At 45.3% G+C, this 15,781-nt stretch overlaps 1 protein-coding gene across 1 annotated transcript in view; it reads right to left on the bottom strand.

The window, feature by feature from the left end:
• Positions 1-195: 195 nt before the first annotated feature.
• The window catches only part of ZDHHC8 (zinc finger DHHC-type palmitoyltransferase 8), a 121,188-nt gene continuing 105,602 nt past the window's right edge, over positions 196-15,781 (bottom strand). Inside the window, exons 9-11 of the mRNA XM_033955725.1 lie at positions 7,464-7,573; positions 6,160-7,181; positions 196-4,192 (exon numbers count right to left, since the gene is read on the bottom strand). Of these exons, the coding sequence (XP_033811616.1) occupies positions 4,009-4,192; positions 6,160-7,181; positions 7,464-7,573 (1,316 nt within the window). The 3' untranslated portion in view covers positions 196-4,008. The remainder of the gene's footprint in view (positions 4,193-6,159; positions 7,182-7,463; positions 7,574-15,781) is intronic.

Raw genomic sequence — 15,781 nt, 5'->3', positions numbered from 1 at the left:
TCAAAACTAGCTCCACTTTCTAGCCCTTGTCCTTCACGCTAAATGCCTCATATAGTCAGCAAATGTTAAAGAATGGTGATACCCAAATGCTTCCTATTGTTTTGATTCCCTCGGTATCCACAATGAGTACATATAATGCATTTACATACGGTTAATGGCACCGAGTTAATTTGTATGCTTTTTTTTCCCTATGGCCACCAGCACTCGAGAATTGCAGTTGACTATCACCAGCTCCAAGGACCTCCCTCGCTTGTCCTTACTCTGAACGTGTGATGCACTAAGCTTATTTTACACAGACAAAAGTATAGACGGCAACCCTTAGCATATGTGGACCTTACAGCTAAGAATTTCTGCTCCTTCAGTGCTTTTAGCAAAAGCCCTCAACACATCAGCGTCGTCTCCATTTCCAACACCCACTGGAAAAGGTAAACATATTTTACAGCTGAGATGCTGGCAGTACACAAGTTTAAATCTTCTGAACCAAGGAAAAACCTGCATTAAAAAAGACCAAATAAGTAGTTCTCTAGTTTGTTAGTAACCATAAGGCACACCTCCGATGATGCTGTTAACGTGTTAGTGGTCTTTTGATGTTTCGGAACCATGATATGCACATATTGAATGATCTTCCTTATTGTTTATGCCCTAAGTGGGTCAAAAGAAATGTTACTATGGTTCATGCAGCAGCAACACTATAGAAGGCAATTATTATAAAGATGTAGCCATTGACATATCTAAAAAATTAGATTAAAACACTGATCCTTTCAACGTCATAATTCACTCTGGGTGACCACTTTCTCAATGGCACAAATAGCTTGTCATATCTATGGTCTTTCATAGCTAGTTTTTAAAGTAGACCAAGAGCTGACTGTAGGATTTTAATGAAAAAAAATGCCTTGTTATTTTGAGTTTGTAACAGCGATCAGTTGATAGTGCAGTACAGTGAAACCTGCTCTAAATCACTCGGTGCACTGCATTAAAAGTTGACTTGCGAAATGGTTGGGACAGGGTGGGTAGGGGGGGGGAGAACATGTAAAATGTTTTATTTGTTGATCTGTTCTTGCTTGGTTGACCCGTATGCAGTTTCTGTTTTATTATGTTCAACAATAAAAAATTATTTAACCTAAAAGTTGACTTAATCTGCATTAACGCCTTCATAAAAAGGAGTTCTGGCTCTTTAAAATACCTATTTATATGAATAATCTTGATTATTACACAACCTAAAGGGTTAAGCCTGAAAACAGCTGAAGTGGTCTTGAAACGGTGTCTTCCTCTTGAAATTGTTGCTCCCAGTCTTCATGGGCCCTCATGAAGGCTTTATTATAGCTTTATATGCACATTTGACTCTACAAGCTACAGAAGATATGGTCAAGGATCTACCAAGGACTGAAGCAGGGTTAGACACCAAGGCAGTGCCTGTCTGAGAAAGTAGCAGGCTTTTCTTTAAAAGACAGAAGGTCCTGTTAGGTCTTGTATTTCACCAGTTATTCCAGGAGTGCAATAACTTATAAAGTGCAGACTGTCAGAGCCTCATCACCATCTGGAAGAGGTCTAAGGTAACTTTCTTATTATTTTTTTTATGTTGATTTTATGGCTGGACCGAACACTAACACAGGTACATGAGCAGGATGCTGTCCACTTGAGCGTGAGGTTATTGTTGAACAACCAAATTGCTTTGTTTGTTTGTGGAGTACTAACTCCATAACTAGCAGGGAACTGGTTGTGCTATGGAAAGCCATCCTTCTTGTCTTTGTTTTATATCATTCAACTTCAAGCATGGCTTCTGAGATTTCATGTGATCTTCTGTTTCAATGACTCAACTGTTATGAACCCCTCAGTATTAATTTGAGCCACACGATGTCAAAGAGGGTCCATCATCGATGAAGCATAATGTTAAGGAATGAAGGTAACATTGAGGTGTGCAGCGGGATCCCCTTCGTTCACTGTGTGAAAGATCTGTGACGAGTCTGAGCGCACAACAGATGACCGCTCTCCGGTCTCGCCAATTGTGGACTCGGAGGCTATTTTGTATAACGACAAAAGGTCTCAGAAAAGGGGCAGATGGTTGTGGATGTTAACCCTTTCCCTTCAACAGCAGTCATTCTCGCACACATACACATGCATTCTCTTTAAAACGCAGAGGTACATCTCAGCAAATTGGATCAATCACTAATTGCAACAGAATTGATGTGCCAAGCCAGTGTGGGCATACCTCATGCACTACCAAAAGAGCAACAAACTGCCAGCAAACCAGACAATAAAAACTCTGTGAACTCAACCGCACTTTTAAGAGAGATACCACGAAGACAACTGGACTTGGATGGGGCTCTTTACAGCCAAACCTGGACTTACTCTTTGGTTAACTCTCCAGCAACATGCCAGACAGGGCCTAAACCCACGCCTGAAATATCAGACCAGGTCCACAGCAGAGCTAGCAAAGCAAATGCCAACAACCCATTTATAGAATTTCAATTAAATTCTTGGGCTTGGGATGGTGCTGCTTAATTCCCCTGGCTACCAGACAAAAAGAAAAAAAAAATAATTATAGTGAGGAGCAAAGAAACATCAAATTTCAAAGATGAGATTTATATAAAATAGTAAAAACAAAATACAAAACAAGACCCAAACCTGCAGAAAAACATGAGATGCATTCAGGGCAGAGACACATCTACAAAAGCAGTCAAGCAATCTTTCAACAACGTAACCTAAATGTGTATTTATCTGCCCTGCTTCTATCTACGTTCTAAAAGGAAGAGAAGAACATTCATTGATGGTTAGCATGGTTGGGTTGTCAAAAGAAATCATGTTGTAACCAAGAATGCAAAGGGAAAACTCCATCAAACTTAAAAACTTTTAAGTAGGGATTTAGCTGCCATAGTAGTCATGTCGGTGGGAAAGGTGCAAATAACCTTGACCCGATTCTAGTATGCTGCCTCTGGTCTCACAAGTGACATTCAGTCACCATTTCTAACTCTCTCTCCCAAACATTGCTGTCGCCATGAACACAGATTAATGAACATCAAAAATGATGATTTGATTAAATAGGACTGACCATGTTCTTTACCAAGGTACCTTTTGAAATATTCCCACTCTGAGAAGGGTTTTGCTTTCAGTCATGTAGAGAAATTAAAAGCTGGAATGGACTGATTGCAATGCTGAGACAGTGTGCACAAGAAGGAGGCATGTCGCATTCAGCCAATCCAGACATCTAACTGGCTGACCAAAACAACCATGCCTTTTCACTGTATTGCACACCCATTTCAGGAACTCCTTTCCGACAAGTAAAGCTTTCAATAAAAATAAACAGTACAGAGGCAAACTTACAAGAATCCTTAAACATTCAGCGTGGTACCACATTGACTTCACCAATTCATGCAGCAGTACACGCAGGAACATACATGCACACGCACATGTAATTAACAATCTCACACAGAGCTATGGGACAGCCAGCGTATGAGATGGACAGGCACACCGCATTTTCACAGGACACAATGACTTTTCTAGAGGGGTCATCACTCCCCTAATGAGAACACACAACATGTGGTGTCAAAGGAAGCTTCTCTGTAACCATGGACTGCAAATTCCATGGTTACTTGGATTGCGATCTTGTGAACTGTCCCCCAGGAAACCCTTGCCATGAAGCCTGGTAGGAACAGCCCCCCACTCCTGGTTAAATCAATTTTGTTTTCTTTTTTTTTTTTTTTTCCATTACAGCACAACGTCTATGGGACACTGTGACAGACAAAACCACAATGGCTTATTTTGTTTAAGTTCCATCAAAGAAACCACAATCTCTGGCTGTGGTTGGTAAGTGGCTTCTACCTTTCCCTCACCGCCCATCTTCCCAAGCAGTTAGGCTGAGAGAAGTTTCCGATTGGCTGTACATTTATGCACTTCGGAAATAAGGCGGCAGCTGTTTGGCCCAATAAGGAAGTATTAAGGTGTATAGTTACTTCCTCAAGGTCCTTATAGTACACCTCCCTTCATGATTCCAGTTCATCAATGATGCTTTCACACTGAGATTTCATATGTTGTTCCACCAACCCCCGACACTTTCTTAACACTGGAGTGTCGGGAGGGACTGACTGTGGTACCCTGGGAACTCGATGTTGATCCCAGCCGGCAGTCAGGCCGAGAAATCCCTTTTGGTTGTCCATTAAGTTTACTGTGGGGTGCCTTCAGTTGAAGATCTTCCCTGCATCCCAAAAAACAAATGAAATAAACAAGAAAAAATAAACTTTGTTAATGAAGTAAAGACAGCTACAAAGCAACACCCAAGCTTGACTACACATCCCCCTCCATATTCACGGGTTCGGAACTCACGACTTTGGTTATTCATGGTTTTTATCTGGGTGACCCACCCCCGCTTCCCAGAACTCTCCACTTACTTACTTTTTAAAACTTGGTCTAGCGGTGAAACAGGACAGGAACAATCTTTCTATGCTCCTGCCCTGTGCACAACTGGGAACAAAAATGGCTTTTTTGTTCCCTTCTCTGCACGGGGCAGGAGCGTAGGAGGATCGTTCCTGCCCTGCTTCACCGCTAGACCACTAGATTTTAAAAAGTAAGTACAGTGGAGAGGTCTGGGAGGCGGGGGTGGATCAGAGTTGGCCCTATAGTTATTCACAATTTTTTGGGATTCGCAGGCTGGCTTTGCTCCTGACCCCCACAAATATGGAGGGGGATGTATATTACCCATCTTTAGATGTATTCAGCATCAAAATGAGGCTGGGGTAAGATATGCCTTCTATTACATAGATAGAAACCTCAGCATAAATTCTGAGCCCAAGTGACATTTGGTAGATTATAACTTAGCTCACTGTAGGTTAATGGCCCACATGAGAAATATCAGTATACTGAAGGTTAACTTGCATGCAAAAGGAGGCCTGGAGGATAGGAATAAGAGACCACATAATAAAGAACAATGGGAATAAATTCTGTACTGGTCTCGCAGTTCCTAATGATCTCTAATACAATAAAACACCAAGCTTTAGTTATATACCTATAGCAAATACCCTAATTAACAGGGGCTGCAATCTACTCCCCTTCCTATAATAACCTCTTCCAAGAATTCCTTGGCTCTACAGGCTGTAGTGTCATTAGAACTTTTATTACTGTGCCTCGCATCTTTCTCAACAGTGACACAGTTGAGGGAACAATCTGCTTTCTCTCTGTTGACCTGGCAATTTCATCCTGCTCTTTCAGGCTTCCAGTTCAACTGGAACTAGCCTCTGTTGGGGCTATGGCACCATGAGTCTTCATTAGCAACTAGCTAAGTTCTTGTATCTTGGTTTAATCTCCCCCCACCATTGATGTAACTTAGCTATTAAAGTGAGAGCCCTCAACCAGAGGCAACAGATTACAGATTCTTCTGGAACCCAGTTTGTGCGCTCCACTAATTCGGCTGCTCAATGGAACTATGGCCATTCCAGGAACTGCGCATTCTCTCTCTGCAACAGCATCAAACCAGTCCAGTTCAGACAAAACTTGGGCTTGGGAATTCAACCAGTGCACGGCACTGCTAGGCACCGGCATAGTGAGGGGGGTGTGGTCCGCCCCAGGCACGGTCTTTATAAAGGACGCAGGCACCCCGTCCTCCTCTCTGCCCCCCTTCCCAAGCGCCCCTTCCCTCATACCTCTTTCATTTTCCCCGTGCGAGCAGCATTACAAACTTGTGCTTGTGTTGCCTCTCTCTGACGTTACTTCTGGGCCCCAAACCTAGGAAGTGACGTCAGAAGGATAGCCAACATGACACAGGCAGCAAGTTCGTGCTGTTGCTCTTTCCTGGAAAATTAAAAAGTATGAGGGAAGGGAAGAGGGGCACACGCGTGGCAAGGGGGAGTCAGGAAGGAACGGGGTGGGGAGGGTGGGATAGAGAACAAGGCTTGGGAGGGGCGCCACTGCCCCTCAACTACGCCATTGATGCTGGGGAATCATTGAACCACTCTTGTATTGCGCTCTTGAGGTCCAACACAATGAGATCTACAGCAGAGCAAATTCAAGGCCTCAAATTCATAAGTCATGGTCTTTATCAGTGTTGAAAATCAACAAACTTGCAGCTTGTACAGTCTTTGATGTGCTTTACAGACAATACTTTGGCTTACAATGACCCAATAAGCTGGACTGCTGCATTTGACATTAAAGACAGATAGCCATCCTTACCTCTGAGTCCCCATTAACTGTGGATCCACCATCTCCATAGTGCTGAGAAATGCAAGTGCTTTTTGTCCCCCATACGATGGTGACCTCGGTATCCCCGTGGGGGATGGTGGGACCTGGTGACTAGGTGACTTGTAAGATCCATTGCTCACCCTGCCCTGCAGGACATTATTATTAGCTAAATCTGCTTGTAAGGAACTTGTGGAAGTCCTTGGCGCCCTGGCTATAGCACTGGAGAGTGAAGACATCGAGGACTGCACTATAGGGTTCCTTGTGCTAAAGCTGGTGGCAGCCAGCAAACTGTCTCTAGATCCGTACCTCATGACCATGCTACGTGAGTCTTCAGACAGAGTGCTGACCTGCTGAAGGCTGTAAGTACTTGGAGCCTCATATGCCCCAGAGTTCGCTAACACTGACTCTGTATGAGAGTGCAACAGCTTTTCCCGTTCCTCCATCTCCTTCCTCTCCTGAATGGATGCCATGATGGTTTTAGAAAGGTTGTCATAGCGCACCGGTGACGGGTCTCGCTGGTGCGAGGCTGCTCTCCTCAGCGCTGGGCTAAACCTCTGCACCGGCTGGCGCTGTAGCTCACTGCCTCTAAAGTGGCACATTTTAGCAGACAAGTATGGTGAATGATATCCTACAGAGCTTGTACCACTCTGGGCTATACATCGCCCCATGGAAGGAGACAAAGGATTTAGCAAACTGTCATAAGATAAACTCCCATTCCTGTTTGACAAGGCACTGGGGGAAAAAATGCTCTTGTATGGTGTGGAGGCTGCCCCATCTGATTTCAGGACATGTAGCGGGACCTTCTCTGTTCCTCGTCTGCTTGCTGACTTCAGGCTTAGCGATCGAGAGTTAACGGCTAGTGAATCCAGCTGGAGAGGTGAGGATTGATAGGTCTTGTGAAGAGAGCTCTTTCTGTAATCGGGAACATCCAAGTTGGGCTCAGACTGATAGTCAGTGCCCCTGCAGGCCTCTTCCATTCCAGCTCCTTCCTTATGCCCCTCCAATGCAGGAATCTGAAACAAAATTAAAACCGGACCAGAGATGTGAGAAAGATGAAGTATTTAGGCTCAAGCACTGAGAGCAACTTTGAAAATATGCTGTGAAATCAGGCAGAAAAACTTTAAAATATGTTATTACTGAGACCATATTAAGAGCAGGCCTAACTGTGCTGAAGTGATAATCTTCCCTCTCAGAACTCTACAGAACTCCAAACCTGCTGATTTACAGTAGGAGGTACAAGGGAGGCCAAAGAGAGGTACAGCAGGTGCAGGGCACAGGCCTGGTTACTGACTCACCTGTTCAACTGTAGCATGATACTGAATTTTGGGGTTTGCACTGAACGCTGGTCGGTATTTATACATTGCAGGAGTTGGAGGACTCATTAGTTTCGGTGAAAGGTTACTTTCTGAAAAGCAGTAATATGTAAAGTCATCTTTAGTAGAGAGTTTTTCCCCTAAATATTCCACAGTAAACACAATTCTAGTATATCAGGAAGAGATATTTATTTTTATACATTTTATCAATGAATAAATATGAAACAATAAACAATTTGATAAACTGCAGTTTTCATTGTCATTTAGGGCCTGATTCTGTAACCGGCTCCTATGTCGGCAGCTGCCAATCGTGGGTCAATCCACTCGACAGCGCCGGTTACAGAATCACACCTGATTCAGCCAGGATAGGTGGCTGAAATGTAGGCCCAGAAAACCCTAGCTTAGATTTCAGCCACCTTTCTATGCTGCCACAGGACCCCAAAGTAGGGCCGTAGCAGCCATAAGATGATCGCGTCAGGGGAAGTTATCCCTGATCAGTTGAGCCAGCAGTGCTCCCGAGTCCTGCCAGTTCAGCTGATTGGGGGGAGGGGGCAGGGAATACCCCTGCCACAATCAGCTGAGCGGCTATGGACCCCCCAACATCAGCAAGAGTGTGATGCCCACTCCCTACTACTGGAAACCCCAAAAGCCCCCTCGAAGTCCCCCAGCAGGAGAGATGCCACTCCTTCCTGCTGGAGGCCCCAAAACATCTCCCTCCAACCGCAATAGGCAGGAGGAAGTGGGCATCCCTTCTGTCTATCGCGGTTGGGGGGATGTTGCAAGGGCTCTGGCAGGAAGGATGCCCACTCCCTCCTGTCTATAGGCCCTCCCAAACCAATTGGCCTTAGATACCGGGAAGGGTATCTAAGGCCCTGATTGGCCCAGGCTAAGGCCCTCCTTATGGGAGAGACCTTAGGCCCCTCCCCGGTGCATTCCAGGATGCACCAGGAAGGGGAGGCCTACCATTGAGAAGAGGCGGGCCTGCCGGCCGGAGGGTATAGGCATCCCTCCGGCCAGCCTTACTACAAAAAGTGCGGGGAAGTGTTTGGGGGGTATCGGGGTGGGGGTTCAGGGGTATCGGCGGTTGAGATGGGTCATGGGCTTGGGAGTAGAAAGCTGCACGGGAACGGGAACGACGGGGATCCCGCAGGTTTCCCCTTCAAGTCGCGGGAATCCCGTGGGGACGCCACCTCGGGTTGTGGGGATCCCGCACAGTTAAAGGCAGCTCGAGCCAACATTAGAGGCTCTGGTAGAAACCCGTTTACAAAGTATGTATTCTTCCCAATTAATATTTCCAAATTAATAAAGTGTCTTTGCTTATTTGTAAATGGGTCTCTAACATACCCTTTAATTCAGTAGCATAATTAAATGAAATAACTATTTCTGAAGTTTATAGGGACAGGCAGGGACAGAGGGGATTCCTCACGGGGACGGAGGAATTCCTCGCAGGGATGGGTGGGATTTTGGCGGGGACGGGTGGGATTTCTGTCCCCGCGCAACTCTCTACTTGGGAGACCTGCTGGCAGGAGGGGGGTGAATATCCCTCCTGCCTCCTATCTCAGTTGGGGGGGTGCTTCAGGGGTCCCAGCAGGAGGGAGTAGGCATCCCTCCTGCCGATATCAGGGGGTTCCTCTGCCATAGCCACTCAGCCCCCCACCCCCACCCCAATCAGCTGAGCAGGCAGGACTCTCCGAAGCCGCAGCTTTGTGGAGCACTGCTGGCTCAGCTGATCGGGGATAACTTCCCCTGCCGTGATCAGCTTATGGCTGCTGCGGCCTGACTTTAGGATCTCTCGGCAGCATAGATACACGGCTGAATGGGGTTAGAAAGAATCTCTCTCAACAACGGATCTAACGTGAGCACAAAAAGTAATGGCGAAAGAGGACGACAAACACTTTTATAGAGATGTTCTTCGCTCTGTTCAGGCTTTTGGGAATATTCCAGTGATTATGGGTGGCGATTTTAACACTTTGACCCACTTACATCTGCACTGGGTGGGACTACACCTATAGATATCTCTTGGGGGGGTGGTCCCTTGGTGTGCAAGACATTGGTTCTTATAGACCCCTTCGGAGCAAGATTATACTCATGTGCCGCATGCTCATGGAACTCAATTGAGAACATAAGAACATATGAGATGCCGCTGCTGGGTCAAACCAGGGTTCCATCATGCCCAGCAGTCCACTCACCGGTGGCCCTTTTGGTCAAAGACAGCGACCTAACAGACTGGCCCTACCAGCGTACATCCTTGTTCAGTAGGAACTTGCCTAACTTTGTCTTGAATCCCTGGAGAGTGTTTTCCCCTATGACAGCCTCCAGGAGAGAATTCCAGTTTTCCACCACTCTCTGGGTGAAGAAGAACTTCCTTACGTTTGTATGGAATCTATCCCCTTTCAACTTTAGAGAGTGCCCTCTCGTTCTCTCTACCTTGGAGAGGGTGTCCTTATCTACTAAGTCTATCCCTTTCAGTACTTTGAATGTTTCGATCATGTCCCCTCTCAATCTCCTCTGTTCGAGGGAGAAGAGGCCCAGTTTCTCTAATTTTTCGCTGTACGGCAGCTCCTCCAACCCCTTAACCATCTTAGTCACTCTTCTCTGGACCCTCTCAAGTAGTACCGTGTCTTTCTTAATGTACAGCAACCAGTGCTGTACGCAGTACTCCAGGTGAGGGCGCACCATAGCCCGGTACAGTAGCATGATAATCTTCTCCGATCTGTTCGTGGATCCCCTTCTTTATCATTCCTAGCATTCTGTTTGCCTTTTCGCCGCCACCACACATTGTGTAGACGGCTTCATCGACTTGTCAATCAGAACTCCCAAGTCCCTTTCCTGGGAGGTTTCTCCAAGTACCGTCCCGGACATCCTGTACTCGTGCTTGAGATTTTTGATACCAACATGCATCACTTTACACTTATCCACGTTGAACCTCATCTGCCATGTCGATGCCCATTCCTCGAGCCTTATTATGTCATGTTGTAGATCTTCGCAATCCTCCTGCGTCTTCACTACTCTGAATAACTTCGTGTCGTCCGCAAATTTAATCACCTCGCTCATCGTACCTATGTCCAGATCGTTTATAAAGATGATGAAGAGTACAGGTCCACGCACTGAGCCCTGCGGCACCCCACTTGTGACGCTCTTCCAGCCCGAGTATTGCCCATTCACCCCCACTCTCTGTTTTCTAAGCAAAAGCCAGTTTTTAATCCACGTGAGTATTTCTCCCTTGATTCCATGGCTCACAATTTTCCAAAGTAGTCATTCATGTGGAACCTTGTCGAACGCCTTCTGAAAGTCCAGATATACAATGTCGACTGGGTCGCCCTTGTCTATCTGCTTGTTTACTCCCTCCAAGAAGTGCAGCAAGTTTGTCAAACAAGATCTGCCTTTGCTGAAACTGTGCTGGCTGGTTCTCAGACTATGTCCGTCAAGGTGATCAATGATGCGGTCCTTTATCAGCGCCTCTACCATCTTTCCCAGTACTGAGGTCAGACTCACCGGTCTGTAGTTTCCCGAGTCTCCCCTCAAACCTTTTTTGAAGATCGGTGTAACATTCGCCACCTTCCAGTCCTCCGGAATCTTTCCTGTTTTGATTGACAGATTGGCTATTAGTTGAAGCAGTTCAGCTATGGTTCCTTTCAGTTCCTTGATGACCCTCGGTTGGATGCCATCCGGTCCCTGGGATTTATCGCTCTTAAACCTATCGATCTGCCTATATACCTCTTCTAGACTGACCGTAGACCCTGTCAGTTTCCCGTTTTCATTTCCAGCATATAGCCCGACAGGTTCCAGTATGCAGTGTATATCCTCTTTGGTAAATACAGACGCAAAAAACGTGTTCAGTCTGTCGGCGATTGCTTTGTCCTCCTTTAGTGCTCCCTTTATTCCTTGGTCATCCAACGGTCCCACCACTTATTTCGCGGGTTGTTTCCCTTTAATATATCGAAAGAACGGCTTGAAGTTTTTCGCCTCCTTGGCTAATTTTTCTTCGTAGTCTCTTTTTGCCACTTTTACCGCCTTATGGTACCTGCGTTGATGTTGTTTGTGATTATTCCAGTTTTCATCTGTTTTTGATCTTTTCCATTCTTTAAACGAAGATTTTTTTTGTCTTTGATCGCTTCCTTAAACTCTAGAGTGAGCCACGCCGGTTCTTTATTCTTTTTCCTCTTTGATCCCTTGTTGATACGTAGTATATATAGATTTTGCGCCTCGGTGACCGTATCCTTCAAAAGAGACCAAGTTTGCTCCAGCGTCTTTATAGTGTTTATCCTCTTCTTAATTTTCTTCCCCACCATGCGTCTCATCCCTTCACAATTTCCTTTTCGGAAGTTTAGAGCCGTGGCCGTCATTCTGGACCGACGTTTCACCTCTATTTCCAGGTTGAAGCATATCATATTGTGATCGCTGTTTCCCAGCGTCCCTTCTACTTCTATATCCTGTGCCGGTCCTCGCAGCCCATTTAGAACTAAGTCCAGAATTGCATTTCCTCTTGTGTTTTCCTTGATAAGTTGTTCCAGGAAGCAATTGCCTACAGCATCCAGGAACTTGGTCTCTCTAGCGCAGCCTGAGGTGCCTAGGTTCCAGTCTATCCCTGGATAGTTGAAGTCGCCCATGATAACTGCTTTGCCTCCCTTGCAGTTGCGTTTAATCTCATCCGTCATTTCTTCATCAATTTCTTCGGACTGCCCTGGGGGTCGGTAGTAGATGCCTATCCTCGTTTCTGGTCCATTTGTTCCTGGAATTTTGACCCAAAGAGACTCTAACTTATCTGTCCATTGTGGCATGTTCTCTCCAGTAGATTCAATTCCCTCTTTGATGTATATGGCAATGCCTCCTCCTTTTTGAGCCACTCTGTCTCTGTGGTATAGTTTGTATCTCGGTAGCACTGTGTCCCAAACATTTTCATCAGTCCATCATGTTTCTGTGATGCCGATGATGTCGACGTCATCCTTTTGTGCCACAGCTTCTAATTCACCCATCTTATTTCTAAGGCTCCTTGCATTCGTGTACATACACTTGAGTTTGCAACCTGTTCCCTTCTTGCGTGTCCTTCCCTCTTGTGTCCCTTTCGGTCTGTCCTGACTGCGATCTGGTGAATCTTTCCCTCCATCTTCCTGCAAGGTATCCTCCTCTTGTGTCCCTTTCGGTCCGTCCTGACTGCGATCTGGTGAGTCCTCCCCTCCAACTTCCTGCGCGGTATCCTCCGGATATACCGGTTCCCGAATCATCGACTCTCTCTCTCTGTCGACTGACAGCTTTCCCCTTCTTCCTAGTTTAAAAACTTCTCAACTTCTCTCTTGATGTTGCTTGCAAGTAGCCTCGTTCCGTCTCTGCTGAGGTGGAGTCCGCCTTCCTGAATAGCTTGCTCTTTCCCCAGAACGTTGTCCAGTTGCGCACGAAGTGGAAGCCTTCTTCCTCACACCAGCGCCGCATCCACGCGTTGACTGCTTGCAGATCCATCTGTCTCTTCTCATCTGCCCTGGGTACCAGCAGGATCTCCGAGAATGCTATCCTCTGCGTTCTGGTCTTCAGATTTCCTCCTAGCATCTGGAACTGGTCCTTCAGTTCTTCTCTGTTGTAGTTCCTGTTGCTCACATTCTTCGTTCCCACATGGATCACCACTGCCATGTCTTCTTCTTCCACACTGTTGACAATCCTATCGATGCGGCTCACTATGTCTTCTACCTTGGCCCCGGGTAGGCAGGTCACCAGTCGAACCAGTCTTCCTCCCGCTATGTGGCTGTCAGCTTATCTGATGATAGAGTCCCCCACGATGATTGCTGTCCTCTTTATCTTCTCTTGATTCTCCAGTCGTAGGTCTGTGTCCCTGGTGTATGTCCATCTCTCCAGCCATAGGTCAATGTCCTTTGTTCCTATCCGTTTCTTCTCATCCTGGCGTTCGTCTTCTTGTGGATTCCCTCTGCTGTTTCCAGATCTTGCTGCTGTGTCCCCTATTTCCTCCTGGTGGCTGTCCATCTGCTGGTCCACAATCTCTGTAGGCGTATCCCTGCAGTCCCACTGAAGCTGGTGCTTTTCCACGGCGTCCCTGTATGCCTCTTCTATGAAGTTCTCCAGCTCCCGGACTTCTTCCTCGATGGTGTCCACTGTCTTGATGATCTCTGCATCTCTGTCTTCTTCCTCTACTGTTTGAAGTGCCTCCAGTTCCAGTATAGATTATCTGCTGGTTTTGACTTCTTTTTCATCCAGGCTGCAGTCTTCATGTATAGGGTCTTTGTGTGTATCAGATCGTGCTACTGTGTGGATAGACCTGGTAGATGTACCTATTTGTCCTAGATCCCACTGAAGTTCCCTGGGCTCTATACTATGACTCCAAGTTTCACGCTTATCACGAAATGGAAGGATTATTCAGCGCACAATAAAGAAATTTTTATACCAGCTCTGCCTTGTTTTAGGAAACAGCCAAAACAGTTTTGCGTGGTGAAATTATTTCTTACCACGCCCATAAAAAACATGCTCTTGAGGCAGATATTAAAAGATGGAAGGGTAAGCTTAGGAGAGATGGGCGTTGGTATGGTCTGGACCCCTCCCCAGCAAGTAAGGCCGAATGGCTTTCCTCCCAGGTCACACTTAATCAGTTGATTCATGATAGAGTTAAGAAATCAGCTCAATATTATAGAATTCAGTTATATAAACATGCAAATAAACCGGGTTCATTGCTGGCCAGACTGATTGCTAGGGAGTGGGGGACCCAGATGAGTGTTACAACTTAAAGCATCAACAGGAAAGTTAGGTTAGAACAGATGATGAAATCTTAGCTAGGTTCAGGGATTTTTTTGCTGATTTATATGCACCACCTACAGAGCCCGGTCTTGACAGGGACCTGTAATTGTCTAGTTTGTCTTTGCCGAAACTCACTGACAGCCAGAATGATGCCCTCAGTGCCTCTATTTCTGAAGAGGAAGTCTATTATAATACTAAAAGCAGTGCACTGGGTAGTGGATGGTCTGGTATCAGAGTTTTATAAGATTCTAAATGCAGAAATAGTGGTATGCTTGACTAGAGTTATTAATTTATTTCTGGAAATAGAATCTCTGATGGAGTCTTTGCGGAATGTGTTAATCATTGTCCTGCCAAAGCCAGGGAAAGATTCCATGCTCCTCAATTCATACAGACCGATTTCTTTAATATCACTTGAGGCACAACTTTTTGCAAAAATATTAGCCAATCACTTATCTCATATCTTGCTCCTCATTTTAGCCTCTCCACAGGTGGGTTTTGTGAAGGGCCGTAGAGTAGCACTGAATCTTAGACAAATTATGCTTTCTCTGGAACGGGCAAGAAGGGACTTGAGACCTTCAATGCTCATCAGCGCTGATGCTGAAAAGGCCTTTGATCGGATTCATTAGCCCTTTTTATTTGCTGTTTTGAGGGCTTATGGATTCTCGGGGGCCTTTGTATCGGGTATGAGTGCTCTATCATTCACCTATAGCATTGATTGGAGTTAATGGGTGGTACTCGGTGCCTTTTGATATAAGCCAGCATACACAACAGCATTGTCCACTCTCCCCTCTCTTGTTTGTCCTTGTACTGGATTCCTTGCTAAGAGATATATTGGATAACCCAAAGATAGAGGGGGTTCTTTAAACTTTCCGCTTTTATGGACCTTTTCGTCTATATACTCAATCCGGCCACGGAATTTTGGGATTACTCTGGATTCAAACTCAATCTCTCCAAGTCAGAGTATCTCTCGTCTCACATGGATTTGCATAAGCAGATTCCACAGGCCCATCTCTTGAAACCAATGGAGGAATCTTTCAAATATTTGGGTATATTCTTTTTTTTTTTTTTTTTTTTTTATTTTATATTTATCAAATTTTACATTTTATAAATCAAGTATCCACTTGTACAGAAAGTTGAAGAAAAGCAAGAAAATAATACTCATAGGTAAAATACATAATAATCCACTAAATAAAAATAAATGTTAAGCTTAAATTCAGCTCAAGTCCTCTAAATTAGATCCAAGAAGGATAAGGCGGAGATATTAACAGATATTAACAAATATCAATTCAAATATTAGGAAAACAAAGTCCCTTAGCTGAGAAAGGATATCATTTATTCAGATACACCTCGCTTGATTTCCCTTCATCCAGTCGAGTTCCTGCCAGAAAAGCTGTCAACTGGAATGGCTCAAAGAATACATATTTCTTCATATGGTACTGTATTACACATTTGCAAGGGTGTCGTAGGAAAAAAGTCCCTCCAAGAGATATAACACCTGGCTTCATCAAAAGAAATTCTCGCCTTCTTCTCTGAGTTTCCCTTGCCAAATCTGGGAACATTAA

This window comes from Geotrypetes seraphini, chromosome 8 (assembly GCF_902459505.1).
Source record: "Geotrypetes seraphini chromosome 8, aGeoSer1.1, whole genome shotgun sequence".
In the NCBI taxonomy this organism is placed as follows: domain Eukaryota; kingdom Metazoa; phylum Chordata; class Amphibia; order Gymnophiona; family Dermophiidae; genus Geotrypetes; species Geotrypetes seraphini.
This window is presented reverse-complemented; position numbering and strand designations above follow the sequence as displayed.